Raw genomic sequence first — 27,149 nt, 5'->3', positions numbered from 1 at the left:
TTCACTCCGCGTGATATCAAGAAATGACTGAAGGCACTGGATACTGCAAAAGCTATGGGCCCTGACAATATTCCAGCAATAGTACTTAAGACCTGTGCTCCAGAACTTGCCGCGCCCCTAGCCAAGCTGTTCCAGTACAGCTACTACACTGGCATCTACCCTGCAATGTAGAAAATTGCCCAGGCATGTCCTGTACACAAAAAAAGCAAGACAAGTCCAACCCGGCCAATTGCCGCCCTATCAACCTACTCTCAATCATCAGTAAAGTGATGGAAGGTGGCATCAACAGTGCCATCAAGCGGCACTTGCTTAGCAATAACCTGCTCAGTGACGCTCAGTTTGGGTTTCGCCAGGGCCACTCAGCTCCTGACCTCATTACAGCCTTGGTTCAAACATGGACAAAAGAGCTGAACTCCAGAGGTGAGGTGAGAGTGACTGCCCTCGACATCAAGGTAGAATTTGACGGAGTATGGCATCAAGGAGCCCTAGCAAAACTGAGGTCAAGGGGAAAACCCTCCACTGGCTGGAGTCATACCTAGCACAAAGGAAGATGGTTGTGGTTGTTGGAGGTCAATCACCTGAGCTCCAGGACATCACTACAGGAGTTCCTCAGGGTAGTGTCCTAGGCCCAACCATCTTCAGCTGCTTCATCAATGATCTTTCTTCAATCATAAAGTCGGAAGTGGGGATGTTCGCTGATGATTTCATAATGTTCAGCACCATTTGTGACTCCCCAGATACTGAAGCAGTCCGTGTAGAAATGCAGCAAGTCCTGGACAATATCCAGGCTTGGGCTGATAAGTGGCAAGTAACATTCGCGCCACACAAGTGCCAGGCAATGACCATCTCCAACAAGAACAAATCTAATCATCTCCCCTTGATGTTCAATAGCATTACCATCACTGAATCCCCCACTATCAACATCCTAGGGGCTACCATTGACCAGAAACTGAACTGGAGTAGCCATATAAATACCGTGGCTACAAGAGCAGGTCAGAGACTCGGAATCCTGAGGCGGGTAACTCACCTCCTGACTCCCAAAAAGCCTGTCCACCATCTACAAGGCACTAATCAGGAGCGTGATGGAATACTCTCCACTTGCCTGGATGGGTGCAGCTCCAACAACACTCAAGAAGCTCGACACCATCCAGGACAAAGCAGCCCACTTGATTGGCACCCCATCTACAAACATTCACTCCCTCCACCACTGACACACAGTGGCAGCAGTGTGTACCATCTACAAGAAGCACTGCAGCAATGCACCAAGGCTCCTTAGACAGCACCTTCCAAACCCGCGACCTCTACCAACTAGAAGGACAAGGGCAGCAAATACATGGGAACACCACCACCTGCAAGTTCCCTCCAAGTCACACACCATCCTGACTTGGAACTATATCGCCGTTCCTTCACTGTCGCTGGGTCAAAATACTGGAACTCCCTTCCTAACAGCACTGTGGGTGTACCTACCCCACATGGACTGCAGCTGTTCAAGAAGGCAGCTCACTAACACCTTCTCAAGGGCAATTAGGGATGGGCAATAAATGCTGGCCTGGCCAGTGACGCCTACATCCCATGAATGAATAAAAAAAAACTGAGGACTGGGCTCCCAAACACAATCTTCAGGAGGAGAGAACAGACAGCTCGAGAACACACTCACAAATCATTGTCACAAGGTCTGGTCGAGTCAGCCAACGGCCAGTATGGTTCCAAACGTAGAAAACCCTTTGAAGAAGTGTTCCAAATGTTCATGTTATAGTTGAATGTTTTATGTAAATAGTGTTATATTTGTCAAATTTCTTTCTATCTCATCAGGATTGCTTGTTCATATACATACTAATGTTGTACTATATGGGGTTGTTATTTAAGGGAAGGGATAATGTATTTGTTGGTATATTAAATATCATTTAATTGATGTTTATGCTAATATATGTTATCACAGGAAGTGATGCAATAACACGATGCACTTCCCCTGCAGTTCGCACATGTAAGCTGAAGCAACACTAAGTCTCCATTAAAGCTCTGCGTTCTAAACCTTTATACCTGCCCTTCAGTTTTGTTTGTATTAGTCTAAAAAGAGATAATATAACAACAACTGGTTAGGTTAAGGGTGGAACCAAGCAAGGGCAGTTGCATCACATTGGACAATGGAGGAGGAAGTAATTGACTGCGTTGAAGGCTGCAGACAGGTTACAGTTGAAACACTCAAGTGCCAGGTAATGACCATCTCCAATAAGACAGAATCCAACTATCTCCCCATGACATTCAATGGCATTACGATTGCTGAATACCCCAACTATCAACATCGTGGGGGTTACCATTGACCAGAAACTGAACTGGACCAGTCATATAAATACTCTGACTACAAGAGCAGATCAATGACTGGGAATTCTGCAGCGAGTAACTCACCTCCTGACTCCCCAGTGCCTACCCACCATCTACAAGGTGCAAGTCAGCAGTGTGATGGAATACTTTTCACTTGTTTGGATGAGTGCAGCTCCAACGCTCAAGCAACTTGACAACATCCAGGACAAAGCAGCCCGCTTGATTGGCACCCTATCCACCACCTTCAACATTCACTCCACCACCGATGCACAGTGGCAGCAGTAACATCTACAAGATGCACTACAGCAACTCACCAAAGCTCCTTTGACTGCACCTTCCAAACCAGTAGGACAAGGGCAGCAGTTGCATGGGAACACCACACCTGCAAATTCCCCTCCAAGTCAGATACCATCCTGACTTGGTACTGTATCGCCGTTCCTTCACAGTCACTGGATCAAAATCCTGGCACTCCCTTCCAAACAGCTCTGTGGCTGTCCCTACACCACATGGACTGCAGCGGTTCAAGGCGGCGGCTTACCACCACCTTCTCAAGGGCATTTAGGGACGGGCAATAAAATGCTGGTCTCGCCAGCGACGCCTACATCCCGTGAAAGAATAAAAAGAGGTCCAGGATTGGTAATGCCTCCCAATCACAGAGAATACCATTACACAACTTCAATTAAGGATGTTTTCATTCTGGAGGAGGGGGGGAAATCTAAATGGAGAGATTCAAAAAGGACGTTGTGGGAGAAACGAGAACAGATATAGGAGGCAAAAATATATTCAAGGCTCTTGGAAGAGGAGAGAGAGATGGGAAACATGTACAATGACAGCTGGCATGGGGCCAGGAGTTAAGTGGGAATGGGTCGAGTGATGAGTGGGTGTGTTTCATGGATGTGCTGAGCTTGGCGAGGGCACGGAAAAATGATGTCCTGAAATGAGAGAGATAGTGTTTGGGGGGGGGCGGGGCCTCATGATTAGGATAGGTGAGGAACTGAAGGAAGGTTTGGCTAAGACGGGGAAGGGGAAAAAGCGGCAAAAATAGCTGAACGGATAGTTTCCACCTTTCCATGAGCTCCTCATACTGTCGGAGATGAAGTTGGAAGAGATTGGAGACTGGGGTTTAAGAAGGTGCTTGGTAGCACAGAAAAGGATCCTGGTCCATCTAAGCCCTCCAAGATGATCCTAGAGTCGTGGACGGTTTTGGCAGAGGACAGCAAAGCACAGTAGAGCTTCACATGATTGAAACAGATAGTGGTCAAGTCATTTGTGTGCTAGATATGCTCAAATTTGCATCCTTGGAGAATGAAGACAGAGGTTATATTGGAGGAATGACTGGGATGAGATAGTGAACATCTTGCTGGATCAAGGCATTGAAGGTGAAAGTGAGACAAACATCAACAGCTGTAGAGGTATAGTGCAGAGGGGCAAAGGTTACGCTAATTAAATATTTTCATCATAAATCTAGTCCCACCAACTGCACATGAAACAATAATAGTTTGCAACACTAAATACTTATATGACGATATTCAATTTTCACAAGTTTGACTATAATGCATTAGATTGCTTGCTTACTAAAAATACTGTTTATTTTAGCAAGAGCAACTACCTTTGCTCCTGTTCATTGACCTTCAAAGTATTAGTTTTCTTAAGGCCACTGGCTCCTACTTCCTTGTTCAATGTCAGGACTGTCATGTTTGTTTCTTCACATTTCTTAGCAAGTATCAGCCTCCTCTTTGTAGTCAGCTCACTTCACTCTCCTTTCACCAAACACTTTGGCTGAATACTTCTCGTCTGTATTTACCATGGAGAAGGTCATGGAAGCTAGTGAGTTCAAGGGAGGGAACAGCCATATCCTGGAGCATATCAACATTACAAAGGAGGTGGTGTTGGGAGGTTTTGAAGCGCATCAAGGTGGATAAATCCCCAGGGCCTGACCAGCTGTATCCTAGGATGCTATGGAAAGCAAGGGAGGAGATTGCTGGGGCCCTGGCAGAGATTTTTGTATCATTATTAGCCATGGGTGAGGTACCGGAAGACTGGAGGATAGCTAATGTTGTGCCTTTATTTAAGAAGGGCAGCAGGGATAAGGCAGGGAACTATAGGGCAGTGAGCCTTACATCAGTGGTGGGAAAGTTATTGGAAGGGATTCTGAGAGACAGGATTTATATGCATTAGGACAGGTAAGGTCTGATTAGGGATAGTCAGCATGGCTTTGTGTGTGGGAAATCATGTCTCACGAATTTGATTGAGTTTTTCGAGGAGGTGACCAAGAGGATTGACGAGGCAGGGCGATGGAAGTTGTCTACATGGACTTTAGCACGGCCTTTGACAAGGTCCCACATGGTAGGCTGGTCCAGAAGGTTTGAACACATGGGATCCAGAGTGAGCTAGCCAATTGGATACAAAATTGTCTTGGTGATAGGAGGTAGAGGGTGATAGTGGAGGGTTGTTTTTCAGATTGGAGGCCGGTGACCAGTGGTGTGCCGCAGGGATCGGTGCTGGGCCCTCTGTTGTTTGTCATATATATTAATGACTTGGATGTGAATGTGGGGGGCATGATTAGTAAGTTTGCAGATGACACCAAAATTGGTGGTATAGTGGACAGTGAAGAAGGTTGTCTAAGGTTACAACAGGATATAGGTAAACTGGGAAAGTGTGCAAGGGATTACCAAATGGAATTTAACATAAACAAGTGCAAAGTGATGCATTTTGGGAAGTTATACAGTGAATGGCAGGGCCCTGGGGAGTGTTGTTGAGCAGAGAGACCTTGGGGTGCAAGTACATAGTTCCCTGAAAGTGGCAACACAGGTAGACAGGGTGGTAAAGAAGGCGTATGGCATGCTTGCCTTCATCGGCCGAGGCACTGAGTACAAGAGTTGGGACGTCATGTTACAGCTGTACATAACGTTGGTTAGGCCGCACTTGGACTACTGTGTGCAGTTCTGGTTGCCGCACTACAGGAAAGATGTGATTAAGCTAGAGAGGGTGCAGAAAAGATTCACAAGGATGTTGCCTGGTTTGGAGGGCTTGAGTTATAAAGAGAGATTGGATAGACTGGGTCTGTTTTCCCTGGAGCAAAGGAGGCTGAGAGGGGACATGATAGAGGTATATAAAATGATGAGAGGCATAGATAGGGTAGATAGCCAGAGTCTGTTTTCCATGGTGGGGGTGACTAAAACTAGAGGGCATAGATTTAAGGTGAGAGGAAATAGGTTTAAAGGGGATCAAAGGGTAAATTTTTCACACAAAGAATAGTGGGCATCTGGAATGAGCTGCCAGAGGCGGTGGTGGAGGCAGGAACAGTAGCAACATTTAAGAGGCATCTGGACAGGTACTTGAATGAGAAAGGCATAGAGAGATATGGAATTAATGCAGGCAGGCGGGATTAGTATAGATAAGCATTATGGTCGGCATGGACGTGGTGGGCTGAAGGGCCTGTTTCTATGCTGTACGACTCTATGACTCTATATGCAACATAAATTACCCAGATTATATATTAATTTGGCTAACTCTTAACACTATAAATGAGTAATCTATTACGCGATGGTACGGTCATAAACTTACATGGAATTCAAATTGGAACATTTGAAATGTTTGTTGTGGATGGGGGATTCATTATAATATATAATACACAGGGACCATTCCTTATTGGTGATTTTAGGTGTATTTCATACATTCTAAAAGTTAAATATTGCCATATACTGATTTTATAAAAATAATTTTTTTCCTTATTTGAACCATCTTCCCTGGTTACAACAATAACTTGTGTTTAAAACTTAGAATGAGCAACTTCCATGCTAAAGGAACTTAACTGTTATTTTTCATTAACATTTCAAACAAATTTACTGTAATTGCAAATGCAAGTTTAAAAAATATTCAAAGCAAAGGATGCTGGCAATACAGTAAAACTGGTTAATTTTAGAATGATTGCGTTCATCAGTGTTTAAACCTAAATCCTATAGTATGGTAATAACATTACCTTGTTCACTGGGCTGGAAGTCAACAGTTTCCACCACCACAAAGTCATGCCAGTCAATCTGAGCATAGGCTACTCTCTCCCTTTCCCGCTCTTCCTCTTCTTTCCTTCTCTCACGTTCCTGAAATTTGGCCCATTCAACTCGGTATCTAACCTACGTCATACAAACTAAAATTATTTGCATGTAGATATATTGATCCACATTCCTTTTATGCATACAGACTTCCTAGTCTTCTATAATCCTTGAAATGAAACTTTTATAATCACAGGAAAAAAATCACATCATCAAATAACACACGTGGAAGCTGATCCCATGAAGGAACTGAGAGCCATATACCAAGTTTACAAGATGTGCATATTCAAACTTTCAGATAACACAAAGTTGGGTGGCATAGTAGTGTAGATGGGAGTAACAAGTTGCAAAGGAATATTGTTAGATTAAGTGAGCAGGCAAAATTGTGGGAGATGGAAGTTCAATATGGGGAAGTGTGAGGACATCCACTTTGGACTTATTTTCTAAATGGTGAGAAGGTAGGAACTGGAGGAGTAGGGAGATTTAGGGGTCCAAGTACAGAAATCACTAAAAATTAGTGGACTGTTACGAAAAGAAAAGGCTATGGAATGTTGGCCTTTATCTCAAAGGACCAGAACACAAAAGGATGGAAGTTATGTTATGGTTATAAAAAGCACTGGTTAAACCCCTGAGAGTACTGTGTTCAGTACTCGGCATTTTACCTCAGGAAAGATATAGTGCCTTGGAGTGGGTGGAGCAGAGATTAATCAGAATGAAACCAGGCCTAAAAGTGTTAAATTGTGATGACAGGTTGTATAGACTCAGTTTGTATTCCCTTGTGTATCGAAGATTAAGGTGCGATCTATTTGAGGTGTTTAAGATGATGAAAGGAGTTGATAGGGTCGATAGAGAGAAATTATTTCCTCTGGTGGGCGAGTCCAGACCATGGGGGCATAACCTTGAAATTAAAACCAGGCTGTTCAGAAGCGATGTCAGGAAGCATTTCTTCACACAAAGGGTAGTGGAAATCTGGAACTCTCTCCCAAAAAGCTGTTGAGGGTATAAAGTGATATAGAACCAATGCAGGTAGATGGAGTTAAGACACAGATCAGGTATGATCAGGTTTGAAGGGTTGAACTCCTATGTCCCACATCTGGAATTATAATACCTCGGACAATATGTAGATGGGAAGAGGCCAAAGACTGATCTCTGGGAACTCCAGAGGGAGTGTGAGGGCACTGGATAAAACCACATTATTTAGGAACCTTTTTCAATATAATAAAGTTCCAGAATCTAAAAACACATTAATTGCCCAAACTAGTGATGTATAAAGTTATTGTCTTGTGATACACTATTATACGAACCGTTTATTAATTACAGTCGTTTCAATGATGTAAGCAATTAATGTCTCTGGTGAAGTTTTGTTCACATAGTAATATTTACTGTCTCACCTGATCTAAAACTTCTTTAGGATTTTCAGCTTCTTTTTTCAGTTTATGAAGCAATCCCTTTGGAGGTATTAAGATCTGAAAAAAAAAAATTTCTTTTTAACAAAATCTTTCATAGGATGTGGGCATCGCTGGCAAGGCCAGCATCTGTTGTCCATCCATAACTGCCCTTGAACTGAGAGGCTTGCTAGGCCATTTCAGAGGACAGTGAAGAGTCAACCACATAGCTGTGGGTCTGCAGTCACATGTAGGCTAGACCAGGTAAGGACAACAGATTTCTTTCCCTAAAGGACACTTGGGAACCAGACGGGCAGATTGGTTTTTACGACAATCGATGATAGTTTCATAGCACCATTATTGAGACTAGCTTCCAGTTCCAGATTATTAATTGAATTTCTTAATTTTATTAAATTTAAATTCCACCAGCTGCTGTGATGGGATTTGAACGTGTCCCCAGGGCATTAGCCTAGGCCACTGGATTACTAGTTCAGTAACATTACCACTATGCCATCAGCGCACGGTTAAAATCAGTATACATCTGATAATAATACGGCTACTCTGGCATGGTTGGCTAAGTCAAGAGTTGCCCAGTTGCGTGCTGTATTTCCCAATACATTATTAATAAGTCCTGCTCAAATTCCAGTATTGACCCTGGATCTTATCAATTAAAATCACAAAAATACTAGCAAAAATTGAACTAAATCTTGCTGCAACAACTTTCTATTATGTGATGAATCTTGTACCTTGAAATACTGCGGTATAAAATTACAAATTCAGCTAAAGGTTAAATTCTCCAGTTTTCCACTTACAACTCTTCAATATTGCAACGGTGTCTCTGACGCTGGAGTTTTATTAAGCATGTTATTTTATCACCTGAGGTTTGTTAAAACTATGTATTCCCTAATACCTTTTTTTTTGTTAAGAACACATGCTTGTTGCCCTCAACTGAGGACAAAAGTAAATGTTCATGGCATTTGGAAACATATGAAAGCTAATACTTAAAATTCTAATGTCTGCAATGGTAGCAAATATATATATATTTTTTAAAATTGTTGTATTTATAAGCTTCAACCAGATATTTCTCATGTGATTTTGTATGCACAAAATTCGCTTTGTGGCACTGCCCACAAATCAAAAATTAGCCAATGTTGCTGTAATACTTACTGGGATTGACAAGCCCTTTTGTGTTCTTCTAGTCTGTTCTACTGAACTGCATGAACGTATTAATAAATCAAAGTTTATCAAATGTGAAGGTTAAACAGTGGCTTCAAGTCAACACAACAGATTTGACCTGGTTAAAGAATTTCAAAACTATACCTCGTTTATGAAAAGGTGAACACACTGGTAATTCTCTTAGTAAATACAACCAGCCAAGTATCCATAACCAATGTGTAGTACAGGTTTTGTCTAACAACTACAGAGCTGTAGTACTGTGACACAAAAACTCAAGAGCTGGGAGCATACTGCCTACGTTATACCTCATATATACAATTTGAAGTTCAAAACTGGGAATGTACATGATGTCATAATTTAAAAGGGTTATCAAATTAAAGTGATGGCATTACCATCAATGTGGAGTTCTGAAAGCTAAGTCTATTTGTATGTGTTATCTAGCGATTTCAACACATTTTTCAATAAAATTGGATATGCATAGGACTTTGAAGCGACATTTTGCATGCAATTGATATGTATTCACTTATTCATTCAAACATTTAGAAAACAGGTCAACAGAGAAACACTGCAGCTGGGAGATTTTCTCTCTTAGCGTGGAGTAATCGAATTTAAAGTAGCCAGTCACATCTCAAATAAATATGAAAAATACATGGACCTTATTTATTAACATGTAATAGATTTCCTTGTTCATCACAAACATTTACAATGGCAAGAAAAGTACATTTTGGATTACAGAACACATTATATATGTTAAACTTCTATTTCTAACCTATTACATCTATCCTCGGCCCTGCGGGATTTGTTTCCCTTATTAAGTACTACTGCACAACTGTAGACATGTTATTCTAGCACTTTCAACCTATAACCACTGAATTTCAAAAACCAATCCTATCAAGACGATTATTTTGGCTTGATCCACATTGCTTAACAATTATACATGATGGATTCTATTCGTAGCCTTTAAATACCTTAGTGTACTGCTCCACTAGTTTGGTGAAATAGTTGAACAGACTGTGCTGTGGTCGCAGAAAGTCAAACTGATAGTTACGTTGCTCTTTCTGCATCAGCTGAGTCAAAAACTGTCGACCGTTTCTTGCAACAAATTGAGCGGTCAGCTTCACAACATCCAGATCAAAGGCTGAGATTGATGGGGGATCAGCAATGAATTCAAATTCAGGTGGGGGTTCTTTTGGGACAATTGTTTCCTGAATCACCTGTGCTTGCACCTGTTTAATGTATACGGAAAAAAAAAAATTCTCAGAATTTATAATTTCTCAAACATGATTGAATGGAATTATAAATTTTTAAATAGAAACTTGAAACTACAAAAATATAATTTATTGAATAATTGATAAAAATACAAAAGGGAAACAGAATATTTCATCTTTAAACGTTTCTGTGATATCACAATAAATCTTCAACAACATTTGTCTATTAAATAAGACAGATGCGCATTTTCCTCTTTTGATCCATCCATTGTCTCTAAGTTGTCAGACTCCTTGTCCTACATCCAGTACTGGCTGAGCAGAAATTACCTCCAACTAAATATTGGGAAGATTGAAGCTACTGTCTTCGGTCGCCGCCACAAACTCTGTTACCTAGTCACTGACTCCAATCTTCTCCCTGGCAACTGCCTGAGCTGTAACAGACTGGTCACTACCTTGGTGTTGTATTTGACCCCAAGATGAGCTTCTGACCACATTGCAGCATCAGCAAGACAACCTATTTTCACCTCCATTATCAGTGCCTGACTTTACTCTGGCTCAGCTCATTTGCTGCTGAAACCCGTATCCACACTTGTCACCTCTAGACTTGACCATTCCACGCTCTCCTGGCCGGCCTCCCATCTTCTACCTTCCATAAATTTGAGCTCATCCAAAACCCTGCTGCCCATATCATAACTCACATCAAGTCCCATTCACCTGTTACCTCTGTGGTCGCTGACCTATATTGGCTCCTATTCTGGCAACGCCTCAATTTTAATGATGAAAAGTTACAGACCTGAAACACTAGCTCTGTTTCTCTCTCCAAGCCTGCTGAGTATTTCCAGCGTTTTCTGTTTTTATTTAAAATTTGCACCATTGTTTTCAAATCCCTCCATGGCCTCACCCCTCCCCACTTCTGTAGCTTCCTCCAGCACTTCAGCCTCCAAAATCTCTGCGCTCCTCCAATTCTAGCCTCTTGCGCAACCCTAATTGTATTCCCTTCAACATTGGTGACTGTGCTTTCAGCCACCAAGGCTCTAAACTTTGGAATTCCCTCCTAAACCTCTGTCTCTTTAATGCTCTCTCCTCCTTTAAGATGCTCCTTAAAAACTACACCTTTGACCAAGCTTTTGATCACCTGTCCTGGTATCTCATGTGAATGCTCCTAATGCTCCTGTGAAGCGCCTTGAGATATTTTGTTACATTAAAGGTGCTACATAAGTGCAAATTCTTATTGTTACTGTCAGAAAGGTCACTCACCTTCTGTGGCAGCTGCTGCTGTTGCTGCATAACCTTTGGTATAGCAGCTGAAGGTTCTTGACCTTTCCCCTCCTTGAACTCATTAACTTTGTGCCGGTAATATGCATGATAAGGATCATTAGGATTCAAGAAGTTAAACTTGGAGTTGTTTATTTCATTCTGACGGATACGGGCTTCAAATTCTGGGCCATTTCTAATCAACATAAAATAATTTGCATATTTAAGCTCAGAGGATCACCGCAGAACAGTGACTACAGACACACATCTTTCTGGATGTGATACTCACCTGGCTACGAAACTCGCAGTCTTGTCAACAATGTTTCTGACCTCAGGAGGAGGGTAGATGATACCAACAATGGGTTTGGAAGTTGCTGATTCATCTTTTGTTTCTTCTGGCAACTTTAAAACAAAAATAAACAACTGCCACTAATCTCTTCAAGCACCTTAACATTTCTTTTATTCAAAGTTTATGCCTGCTGATAACCAAGAATCAGAATACACTGTAGAAAATGTGCTTTTGCCACATCACTAAAAGAACCTCTGCAGCACATTAACCTTTGAAGGGGTGTTCATGCTATGCTAGGATAGCAATATGTTATGGTGACTTTTGCTGGTGACCAAGCTTTTTTTAAGGAGAAATTACTGGTATCTGCTATCCAAGATTAAGCCAGTCTGTTCGCAACCTTGGTGTCACATTTAGCCATATGATGAGCTTCCAACCTCATATTCATGCCATTACTAAGATCACCTATTTCTACTGACTTCGCCCCATTCTCAGCTTATCTGCTGCTGAAACTTTCTTTCATGCCTATGTTACCTCTAGAATTGACTATTCCTGGCTGGTCTCCCACATTTTACTCTACATAAACTTGAGGTCATCCAAAACTCTGCTGCCCGAGTCTTAACTCGCATTGTCCCATTCACCTATCACCCTTGAACTCTCTAACATACAGTGGGTACTGGTCAAAAATTCTCAACTTTGTTTTCAAATCCCTCCATGGCCACACCCCTCCCTATCTCTGTAATCTCCTCCAGCCCCACAAACCTCAGATATTTGCACTCCTCCAATTCCGGTCCCTCTGCGTCCCCGATTTTAATCTCCACCGTTGGTGGCTGCGCCTTCAGTTGCCTAGGCCCAAAGCTCTGGAATATCTTCCCTACACCTCTCTACCTGGTGTTTCTCCTTTAAAGACACTCCTTAAAACCTACCCCTATGACCAACTTTTTGGTCATCTGACCTAATATCTCATGTGGCTCGGTGTGATATTTTGTTTTATAATGCTCGTAAAACACCTTGGGCATTTTATTACATTAAAGGCACTATAAAAATATAAGTTGTTGTTATCCACCCAAGAGCTCAAACCTATGTTTGTCAGATGTCTAATCATCATGGCTGGAGTCAAGATTAATTTGGCTCCAAGATCACACATCTGGCAATGGGAGACTGGAACCTAGTTGATTGCCTGTGGCAGTCTAAGTAAACTAATATTTTCACCAGGTAGGTTTATACTACTCCAGAGCACTACTGATAATTGACCTGTCAACCTGTCTTATCGATGGGCTAGGCCTGTCACCGGGGTATGGAATTCTTTCCAGTCAGCTGCAGAAAATCCTACTAGTCAATGCTTTAATTTGTAGGATGACCTAGCTGGACAAGCAGCAAAAATATTTGTGCATTCTGGTGGTAGGCTGCATGATTTTAGATAATCAAAATTCAGCAATACCCCTGTACATACCAATGGGTCTTACTTTTGCTAATTTTTGCTTAAATTCTTCAGGGTTAGGATTATGTGCATTTTCTCAGGAATTTATATGTATCCCATTTTGGGTAAAAGGAAACTGTACTTGGATGGGTTTCCTGATAGTTGGTGAAAAGACTCTTTAGCAGAGTGATGGAATTTTATACATTAAACACGTAGACTAATTGAAAGTAAATATTTACTGAAGTATTAGGGTAGAGCACATTTAGACCATATGAACTCCAAAACATATAATTCCACTACATTTTAGTTGTCCTGCAATATATTTTCTTCAGCTCCATCTTCCCCAGCCAAGATTAATGGACAATATTTTCTGACAATATTCAACATTATCAATTCTGTTCTCAATATGATTGGTACTAAGTGCAGCATAACATGCCAGGTTGATGTCCTCCCATTTTCCTTCCCAACTCACTGGAAAGCAGCTAGCCTCTTGTCTGCATCTACTTTAATGACAAATGTAATAATCATCTATTAGTACTTACCACAGAAGCTACACTATAATCTTCGAACCTCATTTATTGTTTTACAATATTCTGTAACTCCTATTTAATTGCACCCTTTTTATTTAAACTATCTCTTAATAATGGGCGGCACAGTGGCGCAGTGGTTAGCACTGCAGCCTCACAGCTCCAGGGACCCGGGTTCGATTCTGGGTACTGCCTGTGTGGAGTTTGCAAGTTCTCCCTGTGTCTTCTCCGGGTGCTCCAGTTTCCTCCCACAAGCCAAAAGACTTGCAGGTGGATAGGTAAATTGGCCATTATAAATTGTCACTAGTATAGGTAGGTGGTAGGGAAATATAGGGACAGGTGGGGATGTGGTAGGAATATGGGATTAGTATAAATGGGTGGTTGATGGTCAGCACAGACTCGGTGGGCCAAAGGGCCTGTTTCAGTGCTGTATCTCTAATCTAAAAAAAAAATCTAATGCATCTCCCTTCATCAACTGCTCACAGATTTATGTGGACTGGGGGGGGGGGGGGAGATCTAGGAGCAATGTATAACCTTACTGACAATGGAGCCGATTTTAACAGAAAATAAACACAGCTCCTTATGAATCTGATCAGACTGAGATAAATCAATGACATTTGATGAAAGGTCATCAATTTGAAACACTTACTCTGTTTCTCTCTCCACAGATGCTGTCTGAACTGCTAAGTATTTCCAACACTTTGTTTTTCTTTGACATTACCCCAGTGCATATTTGTTACTTTAACATTTGTTCCTATCGGATTGTTCCTAGGCTCAGCTCGCATCACTAGTGGGAACTATAAGTGGCAGCCTGCACGGCAGGATAACAGATGCTGGCTCTCAGTCCAGGGTCCGAGGCTGAAGTGGGTGCGAGTGCGATTGAATGCGTGTCCCAGGCTAGGCCTGTACAGCTGAAGGCCTTGAGCTGGCGAGAGGCCGGGAAGAGGACTCCACATTACACTAGCAAGAATGGCGATAATGCCGATTTTTTTCTTTGTTTTAAACTTACCTGGTTATTTTCAGCCTGCGGTGGAGGCAACACCTGCACCGGTCCAGCCGGCATAGCTCCTGAACCGAGAGAACGGACAGAACCTCAAACCGTCGCAACAACGCGAACAACAAGATGGCGGTCGCAGAGCGCACCCTGAATACAGAGGGGGGGGGGGGGGGGGAGGTCTCCGTCATGTGGTTCTTCATGCACATTTAATTAGGTTCACACTTCCAATCACTATTTCGGGATCAATATCTTGGAGTAATAATATTTTTGCTGGTGATAATATTTTTATAAAATCAGGTTTGAATGGGTAAGCCATTTTTTGTTCTGAATCCCGGTTTGAATGGCACAGCCCTTACGCCCTGTGACGATTCCACGCACGTAAAACGCGCAAACACACGTCACGTTAAGTGCGTGCGTCCATGACAGCACACGATAAACATTGAGAAGGAAGTTAACGGTCGGCCGCAGGTAAAGTTTTGCCCTCGTAACTATTCAACGGTTCATTGTTTCTTTAATTTGGAGCAACGAGCATTATAAAGGCGGCCCACAGGGTTGGAGACACCGATTATAGTCTCCCCTGTCTCCTTGCTGGCACCGTTTGATGCCTCACCCAACCTACACTGCTTTATCTGGTAGTGAATATCAGCAGCTTGTTTAACCATGGGGGACACTGCAGCCAAACGTTATCCTATCCCCACACAGTTATAATGGTTGGAATTTCTGTAAATAAAGCATGGTGTAAGTTATTTGTATATTTATTCATCCATTACTTTTATTTAGTCATATTCTGTATTCAAAACATGTTTAGTAACTTTGGGCAATAATTTAAAAGTATCATGAAAATATCCTATAAACAAATCCTGTGCATGATTTTTCTATTTCTGAAATAGAAATATTAGTACTAGTGTGTAATGTGAAGATATCTGTACCGTCATGCATGTTACTGTTGTGAGCTATGAACATACATTATCACTATGGATGACATAAAATTCTGTCGGAATTTTTTGGCAGCAACTGCCAACACATTGAATATTGTTATGCTATGTGTGTGGACTGATACACAGAATCTGTAGACTATTTTGTTCATTAAGTACTGTGAAAAATACTTTTATTCTGGTTGCAGATATTTTATAGGACATTTTATATTTTATTTTGTAGGACAAAGTAAGCAAGATGCCATTCCCATTACATTAGGATTTGAAGGTCATATTTATTTATAAACTGTTGAAACAGCATCCTTAATCTATTTATTTTCTGTTTCTTGCAGATTAATTGTGCTTGTGGAGCTATGAAATTATTGTAGTGGCACTTACTTTATGATGGAATAGCAGTTTAAAATTACAATGAAGAAAAGTTTATAAAAGATGATATAGTGCCTTGATTCCAGGACTTTAAAAATGACACTTCTTCTGGGAAATCAAAACTGTTTGGATGGTTTGCGCAAAGATGTCACAGATGTACAAGGGATAATCATAGATGTGTTTTCACGAGTTGGTGCAGTCCGTTATCCATCATGGAAGTTTCCAGATAGAACGTCGTGCGATTTGGATCTTGTCACTTTACTGAAACGTTTTGATTATGTCGAAGATGACCCAGAATATACACAACACTCTCATATTGTGCTGTTTGAATTGGTGATTGACAGGTAAGATACAAGTTGTTCTTTGTCTTTTCTGCAGAAAGCACTGACCATGTTTGTTAGAATTTATGCTGGCAAGATCCACTGTACACCCAATGGTTATTCTTCATGGACATGGAGGGCTGCATTTTTAGGCCCTAATGGGGGTCGACATGGAGGCAGGCAGGTGCAAAAATTATCAGTGCTAGCCAGCGTGTCGGTTTTACATCTGTTACGACCAAGGTGGGAGGAGTGCATAGTCTTTCTCTAGTTCCACTTCTCCACAGGTCACAACATATATTTGAATGTGTACCCAATTACCAATACGGCCAATTATATACCCTTTTTATTTCAGAATAAAATCCACCAACCAGGTTTCTTCAATAAACAACAAAAGTATTAATTTATTATAAAACAAGACTTAGTCAATAAAGATGCAAAGTTTTAACACACAGTTTGAAATATGACTGTGTACATGTGTGTGTATGTATGTGTATATAGTCCTGCAGGCCCCCACCTGCCAAGAGTGAGGCACATTAATTTCACCACATGGACATTAAATTTCAAATTGTTGCTGGGAAGAAGAGAAGGCCTGTTACAAGGGGTTGCAGGCCCCTGGCTGGAAGTACATTTTTGCATATTAACAGACACTGCTTGGAACAAAGGAGCTATCCCCTGACCCACCCAATACACACGGTCAGAAGTGGTTATACCAGTCACGTGACAATCCTGCTGGCCAACTTCGGGAGTTTTAAATTGTAGAGACAGTGTTTGAACTGGCAGAAAGTTTTTGGCTCCTGGAATGAAAAAAGCCTTTCCTGTTTGCTCCCATCTCTTTCTCACCAGCTTCGGAATCCATTGAAGATACATGAACCCCAAGAGAGAAAAGTCTCCTACAGTGAACAAAGTTTAAGAAGAATACTGGGCCCCAATGAAAAGCAAGATCTACCTACAAGCAAGGACTATACAGTGAGCTCAAAGACCCGTAACGAAAACTCTTCAGACATTGCCTCAGACTTTTCCACTTTATTTCTTCTGTTCTTTTCTGTCTGTATTTGCATGTGTGTATTGCGTATGCATGTTAGTGTGGGCGCGTCATGTATCCATAGGCGTCAACTGAATTAGAGTTTAAGTTTTATATAAAATGTCACCATTCGTCTTTAAACCTAAGAAAGCCCGTTTGTGCTCGTTTCTTTACCTTATAATTGGAAAGCAGTGAACAAGGATTCACCAAGGGGGAGCTCAAAACACACTGTGTTTAAAATTAAACCCTATTACAGTAAGACCAGGTGAAGGCTGAGAGAGGCTGACACCTTTCTCACCTGGTCATAACAATATATTCCCTTCTAAATACCCAACACACGCACACTCCGTTTAAAGGAAAAATAAAGCTGCCTAGGCCAAAGTACTTGTTAATTCTTGAAGAAAAGGGACAAGATATGCTATGTTCCAGATGGCATATAGTCAGATCTCTGAGTACACGTAGATGGGCCACTGAGATCTTTTCAGAAGCAGTTTTATCAGGAGATGTTGAGAGGAAGTCTTCCAAAAATTTCTCAAGAGAAATGCGGCATCAGCGTTACAGCTATCACACACTAGATTTTTTTGCAGGGTTTCTCAGAGAGGTGGAGAAAAGATGAGCTGGCTGTTTCTTATAAATGGCTACAAACCCAACTGACTCAAAACCGTATTCAAAAATGAAACCCACTCTTGAGCACCATAAATCTTGACATGTCACTTCTCTTGTAAACAACTCCCATTGTCAGAAGGCACCTGTTTACATAGCTGAAGACACGTGACATCATGTTGTTTTTAAACAGAGTCCTTCCAGCGACCCTTTGTAAAAAAAAAAAATAGTCCAGCGTCTCTGGAATCACTTTAGTCCTCCAATGAATCTATCTCCATGAGTCCTCAAAAAAATATTTTTAAAAATAGATGCACTTTCATAACACATCGTCATTCCTGACGCCAGCGATTTTTCCTCAGGACAGGGGAAGTCAGGCTCCAGAAACTCACTCAATTTGGAAATGAGTCCAATTAATATTATTGAGCTCATTGTCATCTCATTAAGGGCTGGTTTGGAATTTTGATGGGGGCGCATGGGTTGCACAGTGGATCAGGGACAGTCCAGGTGCACGGAGGCAGCGACACATCAGGGAACCACCATGGCCTCGCCATCAACTTAGATGGGCCCATAAACAGGTGCAAGGCTGAGAGGGGCTCTCAGCCATTGGCACAGAGGTGCCATCGAGTGTACAGAAGTTGCGGGGAGAGTGGTCTGAATGCACTTGGCTGTGGAGGAGTTCAGTTTAGTTTAGAGATACAGCACTGAAACAGGCCCTTCGGCCCACCGAGTCTGTGCCGACCATCAACCACCCATTTATACTAATCCTACACTAATCCCATATTCCTACCACATCCCCACCAGTCCCCATATTTCCCTACCACCTATCTATACTTGGGGCAATTTATAATGGAAAGTCTTTTTGGCTGTGGGAGGAAACCGGAGCACCCGGAGAAAACCCACGCAGACACAGGGAGAACTTGCAAACTCCACACAGGCAGTACCCAGAATTGAACCCGGGTCGCTGAAGCTGTGAGGCTGCGGTGCTAACCACTGCGCCACTGTGCTGCCCTGGAAGGTTGTGACCTTCCTGGCAATAAGAGGAGGGAGTTAGGGTTCCAGAAATTATTGTGAGTGCAGCTGAGTGCAAGTAAGCCAACAGCTGGTGATGGGTTTACTGTTCTGAGATATTGGGTCAAGTGGCAATGAAGATCAACAACCTAAGAAACTCTTGTTGTGAGGAGGGAAGAGGAGAGGGACGAGGGGCAGAAAGGCAACAGAGGCCATACCCTCAGCATAGCGTGTACAGCCGAAACAGGAGCCACCTGGTCATGTTGGAGAACCTTCACCGGAGGGGACTGTGCCTATCCAGGCAGATGGTCAGAGATTTGTGCCCTTGTAGTAGAAAACCTCACACATCACAGTAATGCTCATCATGTCCTGCCAGTAGTCATCAAAGTCACTTGGGCCTTGAACTTTGTCTCTGTCTCCTTCCAAAGATCAGCAGCTGACTTGGTGGCCTCTCGCAAGTGGCAGCACATCACTGCATCTCGCAGGTCACTGATGCCTTCTTTGGGAGAGCTGGGCAGTATGTACAATTTCAAACAGATGGGGTCTTACAGGCACAAAGGGCAGTGGGATTCACTTCCATCGCTAATTCCTGCAGGTGCAGGGATCATCGATTGCACCCGTGGAACTCCGACATGTGGATACACATCTGCTGCTGCTGGCCTGAGTAAAGCCTCCTTTCTTGTGACTCCCAAGTTCCTGCATCTACGCCCAGCTGAGCCTGGCTGTGACTGGCCTCCATCCACTGAGGGGAACTGCTCACAGTTGCCTCTGCCTCTGTCACCTCCTCCTCGCTAGTGACGAGCTGTTCACCCAGTGCCACCTTTCTAAGTGCGCATGAGGACCCACTGATGTGACTCCATCTGGGCCGGTGGAGGATGTGCTTATAGGATATGACTGTGATGGCTCTGCTGTCTTGGTCTCTTGGTTTGACCCCAGTGCCCAAACAGGTCCTGTGGGAGACACAAGAAGGTAAACATGCAATTAACAGCAAAAGCCTCTGCAGTGCTGAGGCTTCCCAATGCAGCTCAGTCTTTAGTATGCTGTCAGACAGGAAGAAATGCACTCCACTCCCTTCAAAAATAGCCTGCAAAATCTTTTCACCCTCTCCTCCAGGTATGCCCATTTCTCCTTCCCCAACTTGTTCCTGTGGGGCTACCCTGGTGATGTCCATGGCTCCCTCCTCCATGGCAGTGACGATGGCCAGCTAGGACACCACCTGCAGTGAGCACACTGTCCCTAGCATTATGTGCCCTTTTCTCTTGCAAAGACAAAGGAGAGAGAGATAAGGCCCTCCTGGCCTCTCTGTCCAAAGCCAGTGGCTCATACACACAAGAAACTGCATGTATTAGTGCTGGCAAGTCCCCTTCAGCGCTAGGACTGCGAGCCTTGCTGAGGGGTCAGTAAGTATCCCGGGCACATATTCCTCATATGTTCAGGAGCAGCATGTGCCCTCAGGCTCCTCAGCTGGTGTATCTGCTGGAGGTTGCATACCCATGGGCTTGTCATCAAGTCTCACGTTGGAGTCGGAGTCCGGAGACACAGAGAGAGCAGCACGGCAGGAGCGGAGGTTTAAAAAGCACACCAAAAGCCCAGAGACGGAGCGAGAGAGAGGAGCACGGCGGGAGCAGCAGGAGCGGAGCAGGGAGAAATCAAAGTGACATCAGAGTGACGTCACAATAAACAGTGAGAGCAGGAAAACAGAGATCCACCAGGGTGAGTATACAGGTAAGCATTTAATTTAATTTAAATCAAACATAGCATCAAATGTCACAGGCAAGCAGGTAGGTGATTGGTTTGGGAAGTGATTAAGGTCCATTCTAATCCTAATGTTTAAAATAGTAAAGGAACTAATTATAAGTTTTATAAAATATATAATAAAAAGGGAAATAAAATAAATAATTGAATAAAATAATTAAAGTAGTTAATTAAAATACATGAAGGATGGCAGGACAGGTGATGTGTTACGGCTGCAGCATGTGGGAGCTCCTAGATGCCAGTGTGATCCAGGGCAAACACGTCTGCAGTAAGTGTTTGTGGCTCGAAGAGCTTCAGCTCAGAGTCATTGAACTAGAGTCTGAGCTGCAGACACTGTGACACATCAGGGAGGGGGAAAGTTACCTGGATATGTACCGGGATAGGGTCTTCTGATTCGGTCAGGGACAGGAAAGTGTGGCTGCAGCTGAGGCAGGTAAGGGGACCCAGAGGGCAGGGGTGTAGGTGCCTCAGCCTTTGCGATTGTCCAACAGGTTTGAGGTTCTTTCAGCTTGTTTGGATGAGAGTGTGGGCTGCAGGGGGGGTGAGCAACTTGACCATGGCACCATGGTACAGGAAGCCATTCAAGTGGAGGGAGAAAAAAGGAATGTAGTGGTAGTAGGGGACAGTATTTTAAGGGGATTGACAATGTTCTCTGCAGCAAAGAGCGAGAGTCCAGACGGCTGTGTTGCCTGCCAGGGTTCGGGACATCGCTTAGGGCTGGAGAGGAATTTACAGTGGGAGGGGGAGGATCCAGTCGTCATGGTCCATGTAAGTACCAATGACATAGGCAGGACAAGGAAAGAGGTTCTGCACAGTTAGTATGAGGAACTAGGCGCCAAATTAAGAAGCAGAACCTGAAAGGTAATAAAAGCAAAATACTGCAGATGCTGGAAATCTGAAATAAAAATAAGAAATGCTGGAAATACTCCAGTCTGGCAGCATCTGTGGAGAGAGAAGCAGAGGTAACGTTTCAGGTCAGTGACCCTTCATCAGAACAAAGATAATAATCTTTGGATTATTACCTGAGCTGCATGAAATTGACATAGGGCAAATAAGATTAGAGAAATTAATGTGTGGCTCAAAGACTGGTGTGGTAGAAGTGGGTTCAAGTTCATGGGGCACTGGCACCAGTACTGGGGAAAGTGGTGGCTGTACCGTTGGGACGATCTACACCTGAACCATGCTGGGGCCGGTGTTCTAGCGAGCCACATAACTAGGGAAGTAGAGAGGGTTTCAAAGTGAATAGTGGGGGCAAGGGATCAAATTTGGGAAGATATGATAAATCAAGGAGTAGCGACAAGGCAAGAGAGAAAGGTATTAACATGGGAAATGATAAACAGACTGTGACAGGAAGGGACAGAGCATACAAGTCTAAGAGTAAATCAACAGGTAAGGCTAGAGGTTACAAAAATAATAAAAGGACAAAGCTAAAGGCTCTGCATCTGAATGCACGAAGCATTTGAAACAAAACAGATGAATGAGAGAGTAAATAGAAATAATTAAGTATGATCTGATAGCCATTACAGAGACATGGCTGCAGGATGACATAGATTGGGACCTGAATATTGAAGGGTACATGGCATTTTGGAAGGACAGGAAGTTAAGAAAAGGTGGTGGGGTAGCTCTGTTAATTAATGATGGTATTAGCGCAATAGAGAGGGATGACCTAAGTTCAGGAGACCAGGATGTAGAAGCAGTTTGGATAGAGATGAGAAATCATAAAGGCAAGAAGTCACTTGTGGGAGTGTTGTACAGGCCACCTAACATTAACCAAACTGTAGGACAGGGTATAAAGGAAGAAATAATGGCAGCTTGTCAGAAAGGTACAGCGATAATTATGGGGGATTTTAACCTACATATAGACTGGAAAAATCAGATGGCAGAGGTAGCCAAGATGAGTACATGGAATGTTTTCGGGATAATTTCTTGGAATAGTATGTTCTGGAACCAGAGCAGGCTATACTAGACTTGGGTTCCGAAGAAGGGTCACTGACCCGAAACGTTAACTCTGCTTCTCTTTCCACAGATGCTGCCAGACCTGCTGAGTGAATCCAGCATTTCTTGTTTTTGTTTCAGATTTCCAGCATCCGCAGTATTTTGCTTTTATACTAGACTTGGTATTGTGCAACGAGATAGGATTAATTAATGACCTCATAGTTAAGGCATCCCTAGGTAGCAGCGATTATAATATGATTGAATTTTACATTCATTGAGGGAGAGAAGAGTGGGTCCAAGACTAGTATTTTAAATGTAAATAAGGGCAATTATGAGGACATGAAAGCAGAGCTAGCTAAAGTGAACTGGCAAATAAGGTTAAGGGCTAGGTCAATAGAGATGCAGTGGCAGACATTTAAGGGGATATTTCAGAATACACAGAATAGATACATTTCAACGAGAAAGAAAAATTCCAAGGATGGGACCCACCATCTGTGGTTTACTAAAACAGTTAAAGATAGCATCAAACTTAAAGAAAAAGCCTATAATTGTGCAAGGATGGGCAGCAGGTCAGACGATTGGACAGAATATAAAAACAGCAAAGAATGACTAAAAGATTGATAAGGAAGGTAAAATTAGAGTACGAGAGAAAGCTAGCTAGAAATATAAAGACAGATAGTAAGAGTTTCTATAGATATTTAAAAACGAGATGAGTTAACAAAGTGAGCGTTGGTCCTATAGCAAGTGAGTCTGAGGAATTAATAATGGATAATAAGGAGATGGCAAATGAATTGAGCAGATATTTTGCATTGGTCTTCACTATTGAGGATACAAGTAACATCCCAGTATTAGGTGTAAGTCAGGAAATGGAAGGGAGGGAGGAACTCAAGAAAATTACAATCACCAGGGAAGTGGTACTGAACAAATTCTTGGAGCGGTGGGCTGAAAAGTCCCTGGTTCCTGATGGACTTCATCCTCGGGTGTTAAAAAAGGTAGCGAGTGAGATAGTTGATGCGTTAGTTTTATTTTTCCAAAATCCCCCAGATTTGGGGAAGGTTCCGTTAGATTAGAAAATAGCAAATGTAACTCCTTTTATTCAAATAGGGAGGAAGACAGAAAGCAGGAAACTACAGGCCAGTTAGCTTAACATCTGTCTTAGGGAAATGTTAGAAGCTATTATTAAAGAAGTTATAGCAGGGCATTTAGAAAAATTCAAGGTAATCAGGCAGAGTCAACATGGTTTTCTGATAGGGAAATCACATTTAACCAATTTATTGGAGTTCTTTGAGGGAATTACATGTGTGTGGATAAAGGTGAACCGATGGATGTATTGTACTTAGATTTCCAGAAGGCATTTGATAAGGTGCCACATCAATGGTTATTGCAGAAAATAAAAGCTCATGGTGTAGGGGTAACATATGGGCATGGATAGAAGATTGGCTAGCTAACAGGAAACAGAGAGTAGGCATAAATGGGTCATCTTTTTGTTGGCAAGATGTAACGAGTGGTGTGCCACAGGGATCTGTGTTGGGGCCTCAAATTTTTACAATATATATAAGCAACTTCCATGAAGGGGCCGAAGGGATGGTTGCTAAATTTGCTGATGACACAACATAGGTACGAAAGTAACTTGTGAAGAAGACATGAGGCTACAAAGGGATATAGATAGGTTAAGCGAGTGGGCAAAGACCTGGAAAATGGAGTATAATGTGGGAAAGTGTGAAATTGTCCACTTTGGCAGGAAGAATAAAAAAGCATATTGTCTAAATGGTGAGAGATTGCAGAGCTCTGAGATGCACAGGGATCTGGGTGTCCTGGTGCATGAATCGCCAAAGGTTAGTATGCAGGTACAGCACGTAATTAGGAAAGCTAATAGAATGTTATCGTTTATTGCGATGGGAATTGAATACAAAAGTAGGGAGGTTATGCTTCAGCTATACAGGGCATTGATGAGACCACATATGGAGTACTGTGTATAATACTGGTCTCCTTATTTAAGGAAGGATGTAAATGCGTTGGAGGCAGTACAGAGAAGATTTACAAGACTGATACCTGGAATGGGCGGGCTATATTATGAGGAAAGATTGGACTTGTATCCGCTGGAATTTAGAAGAATAAGAGGCGACTTGATTGAAATGTACAAGATCCTGAGGGGTCTTGACAGAGTGGATGTGGAAAGGATGTTTCCCCTTGTGGGAGAATCTAGAACCAGGGGTCACTGTTTAAAAATAAGGGGTCACCCATTTAAGACAGAGATGAGGAGAAATTTTTTTCTGTGAGGGTCTAGAGTCTTTGGAATTCTCTTTCTCAAAAGGCAGTGGAAGCACAGTCTGTGAATATTTTTAAGGCAGAGGTAGATAGATTCTTGATAAGCAAGGGGGTGGAAGGTTATCAGGGGTAGGTGGAAATGTGGAGTAATCAGTTCAGCCATGAACTTATTGAATGGCGGAGCAGGCTTGAAGGGCCTAGTGGCCTACTCCTGCTCCTAATTCATATGTTCGTATTTACCTTACCTGGGCAAAGAACGTCATGGAACCTTTTACAGCACTGTACCCAGGTCCTCCGGACTACGCTTCAGCTGCTGACTGTGTTTCAGCCACTTCCAGCCTTACCTGCTTTGTGAGGTTGCGTGGCTTTCTCCTTCCAGACTCCAGAAAGAAGAGCTCCCTCCTGTCCTTCACAGCCTCTCGGAGGACCACAGGGTCAGCATCTGAGGAGTGTGGGGCAGTCCTGCCCGGGATGCCAGGCTTCTGCCTCTCCTGCTGCCTCACTGGTTCATGCATTTCTTCTTTCAAATGGCCACCTTAGTGGCTGCCGTGATGCCTCCATTCCACCACTAATTGGCTGCCCAACCTTCCCTCCAGCCATTTAGTAGCCCGTCTCTGCAAAAATTGCGGGCTGTGACTTGAACCCGGGTCCCTGCCTGTGCGGAGTTTGCAAGTTCTCCCTGTGACAGCGTGGGTTTTCGCTGGGTGCTCCGGTTTCCTCCCACAGCCAAAGACTTGCAGGTGATAGGTAAATTGTCCATTGTAAATTGCCCCTAGTGTAGGTAGGTGGTAAGGAATATGGGATTACTGTAGGGTTAGTATAAATGGGTGGTTGTTGGTCGGCACAGACTCGGTGGGCTGAAGGGCCTGTTTCAGTGCTGTATCTCTAATAAAAATATATAAATAAGTGCATTGGAGAAATTGATACTGGAAGTAACAAAGTGCAGATAAGAAATTCAATGGTGGTGGAATGAAGATAGGATTCTTGACATTTTCCCAAATTCCTTCCTGCACAAACTTTTTAACATTCAAAACTCCATTGCCTGCTTTCTTCCCCAAATGAAGTCCTGCTCACCATTATGCCTGCCCTCAATGGATTCCTTTGCTCTCTATTCTACATCATATCAAATCCAAAATCCTCAGTTACAAATTTCTCCTGGTCATCATGCACCTCTGCAACTCGCCCCACCCCCTAAACCCCTATCACTGTAATCTTCTCCAGCCTCTCTCCTGGCTGTGTTCTTTGGTCCTTCCGTTCTGGCTATCTGTGCAATATTCTTTCCATCCTCTGCATTATAGGTGATCAAGATGATTTGGCCAGAGTCTCTGGAACTTCCTCCCTAAATTAGGGGCGGCGCAGTGGTTAGCACCGCAGCCTTACAGCTCCAGAGACCTGGGTTCAATTCTGGGTAATACCTGTGCGGAGTTTGCAAGTTCTCCCTGTGACCGCGTGGGTTTTCGCCGGGTGCTCCGGTTTCCTCCCACAGCCAAAAACTTACAAGTGATAGGTAAATTGGCCATTGTAAATTGCCCCTAATGTAGGTAGGTGGTAGGGAATATGGGATTACTGTAGGGTTAGTATAAATGGGTGGTTCTTGATCGGCACAGACTCGGTGGGCTGAAGGGCCTGTTTCAGTGCTGTATCTCTAAATAAAAATTTTTAAAAATAAATAAATCCTGCTGCATTGCCCTTTCTGTGCCCACGGTGAAACATACATTTTGGATCCCACTTCAGTCATCTCTCCTAACTCTACCAATGCTTTCTGTATATTTCACCTCTTTGAAACACTAAGGGACATTTTCTGCATTTAAAATGCTATAGAAATGCAAGTTGTTTTTACCATATTACTGATGACGTTTTACGTAATACTGTTGTGACCACCAGATGACACTGTTTCAGTTTGAAAGATTACCTTTTCGAGCAGCTCAGTAAGTGCTGGGCCAGTGCCGCAGGAAAAGCAGCAGTCTCCAGATGAAACAAAACAAAAACACAGAGTACTACTTGCTGGGTTAACACTATCATGATTCTGAAAAATGAATCATAAACAGAAAATGCTGAAAATAATCAGCGGGTCAGGCAACAACTGTGGAGAGAGAAACAGAGTTAAAGATTTCAGGTCAGTGACTGGGAAATGGGACTGACATGGTCTTCTGTACTTCTGCCCTCACCCCTTCCTCTTCCTCCTTGCCACTACCACGATAGGGTTCCTCTTGGCCTCACCTTCTAGCCCACCAACCTCCACATTCAACAGCTCATCCTCCATCGTTTTCATCACCTCCAAAGCAATGCCACCACCGACACTTCTTCCCTT

General features: G+C 42.9%; 3 protein-coding genes across 6 annotated transcripts in view; 2 read left to right on the top strand and 1 right to left on the bottom strand.

The window, feature by feature from the left end:
- The window catches only part of sf3a1 (splicing factor 3a, subunit 1), a 37,346-nt gene extending 22,574 nt beyond the window's left edge, over positions 1-14,772 (bottom strand). Inside the window, exons 1-6 of the mRNA XM_068054939.1 lie at positions 14,640-14,772; positions 11,687-11,799; positions 11,401-11,593; positions 9,904-10,161; positions 7,766-7,840; positions 6,305-6,455 (exon numbers count right to left, since the gene is read on the bottom strand). Coding sequence (XP_067911040.1) covers positions 6,305-6,455; positions 7,766-7,840; positions 9,904-10,161; positions 11,401-11,593; positions 11,687-11,799; positions 14,640-14,693 — 844 coding nt within the window. The 5' untranslated portion in view covers positions 14,694-14,772. The remainder of the gene's footprint in view (positions 1-6,304; positions 6,456-7,765; positions 7,841-9,903; positions 10,162-11,400; positions 11,594-11,686; positions 11,800-14,639) is intronic.
- A 265-nt stretch (positions 14,773-15,037) lies between these two features.
- LOC137382675 (coiled-coil domain-containing protein 157-like) lies at positions 15,038-16,276 on the top strand. Its single transcript, XM_068054937.1, has 2 exons — positions 15,038-15,095; positions 15,895-16,276. Exon 2 carries the CDS (start codon positions 16,025-16,027, stop codon positions 16,274-16,276), a length of 252 nt encoding a protein of 83 aa, XP_067911038.1. The 5' UTR covers positions 15,038-15,095; positions 15,895-16,024.
- Positions 16,184-27,149, top strand: part of ccdc157 (coiled-coil domain containing 157) — a 33,352-nt gene continuing 22,386 nt past the window's right edge. For 2 of the 4 annotated variants that reach the window (XM_068054935.1, XM_068054934.1), the window contains exons 1-2: positions 16,184-16,272; positions 17,092-17,214. Coding sequence is in view for 2 of the 4 variants with exons in the window: in XM_068054934.1 (XP_067911035.1) it covers positions 17,177-17,214 (38 nt within the window). In the remaining 2 variants the exon portion in view is untranslated. Of the gene's footprint in view, positions 16,273-17,091; positions 17,215-26,829; positions 26,955-27,149 lie in introns of those variants that run through there. The other 2 variants (XM_068054936.1, XM_068054933.1) reach the window with 2 other exon arrangements.

The sequence above is a fragment of the Heterodontus francisci genome, chromosome 23 (assembly GCF_036365525.1).
Source record: "Heterodontus francisci isolate sHetFra1 chromosome 23, sHetFra1.hap1, whole genome shotgun sequence".
NCBI lineage: Eukaryota > Metazoa > Chordata > Chondrichthyes > Heterodontiformes > Heterodontidae > Heterodontus > Heterodontus francisci.
Note: the sequence above shows the minus strand (reverse complement) of the source record. Positions and strands in the feature narration are given on the sequence as shown.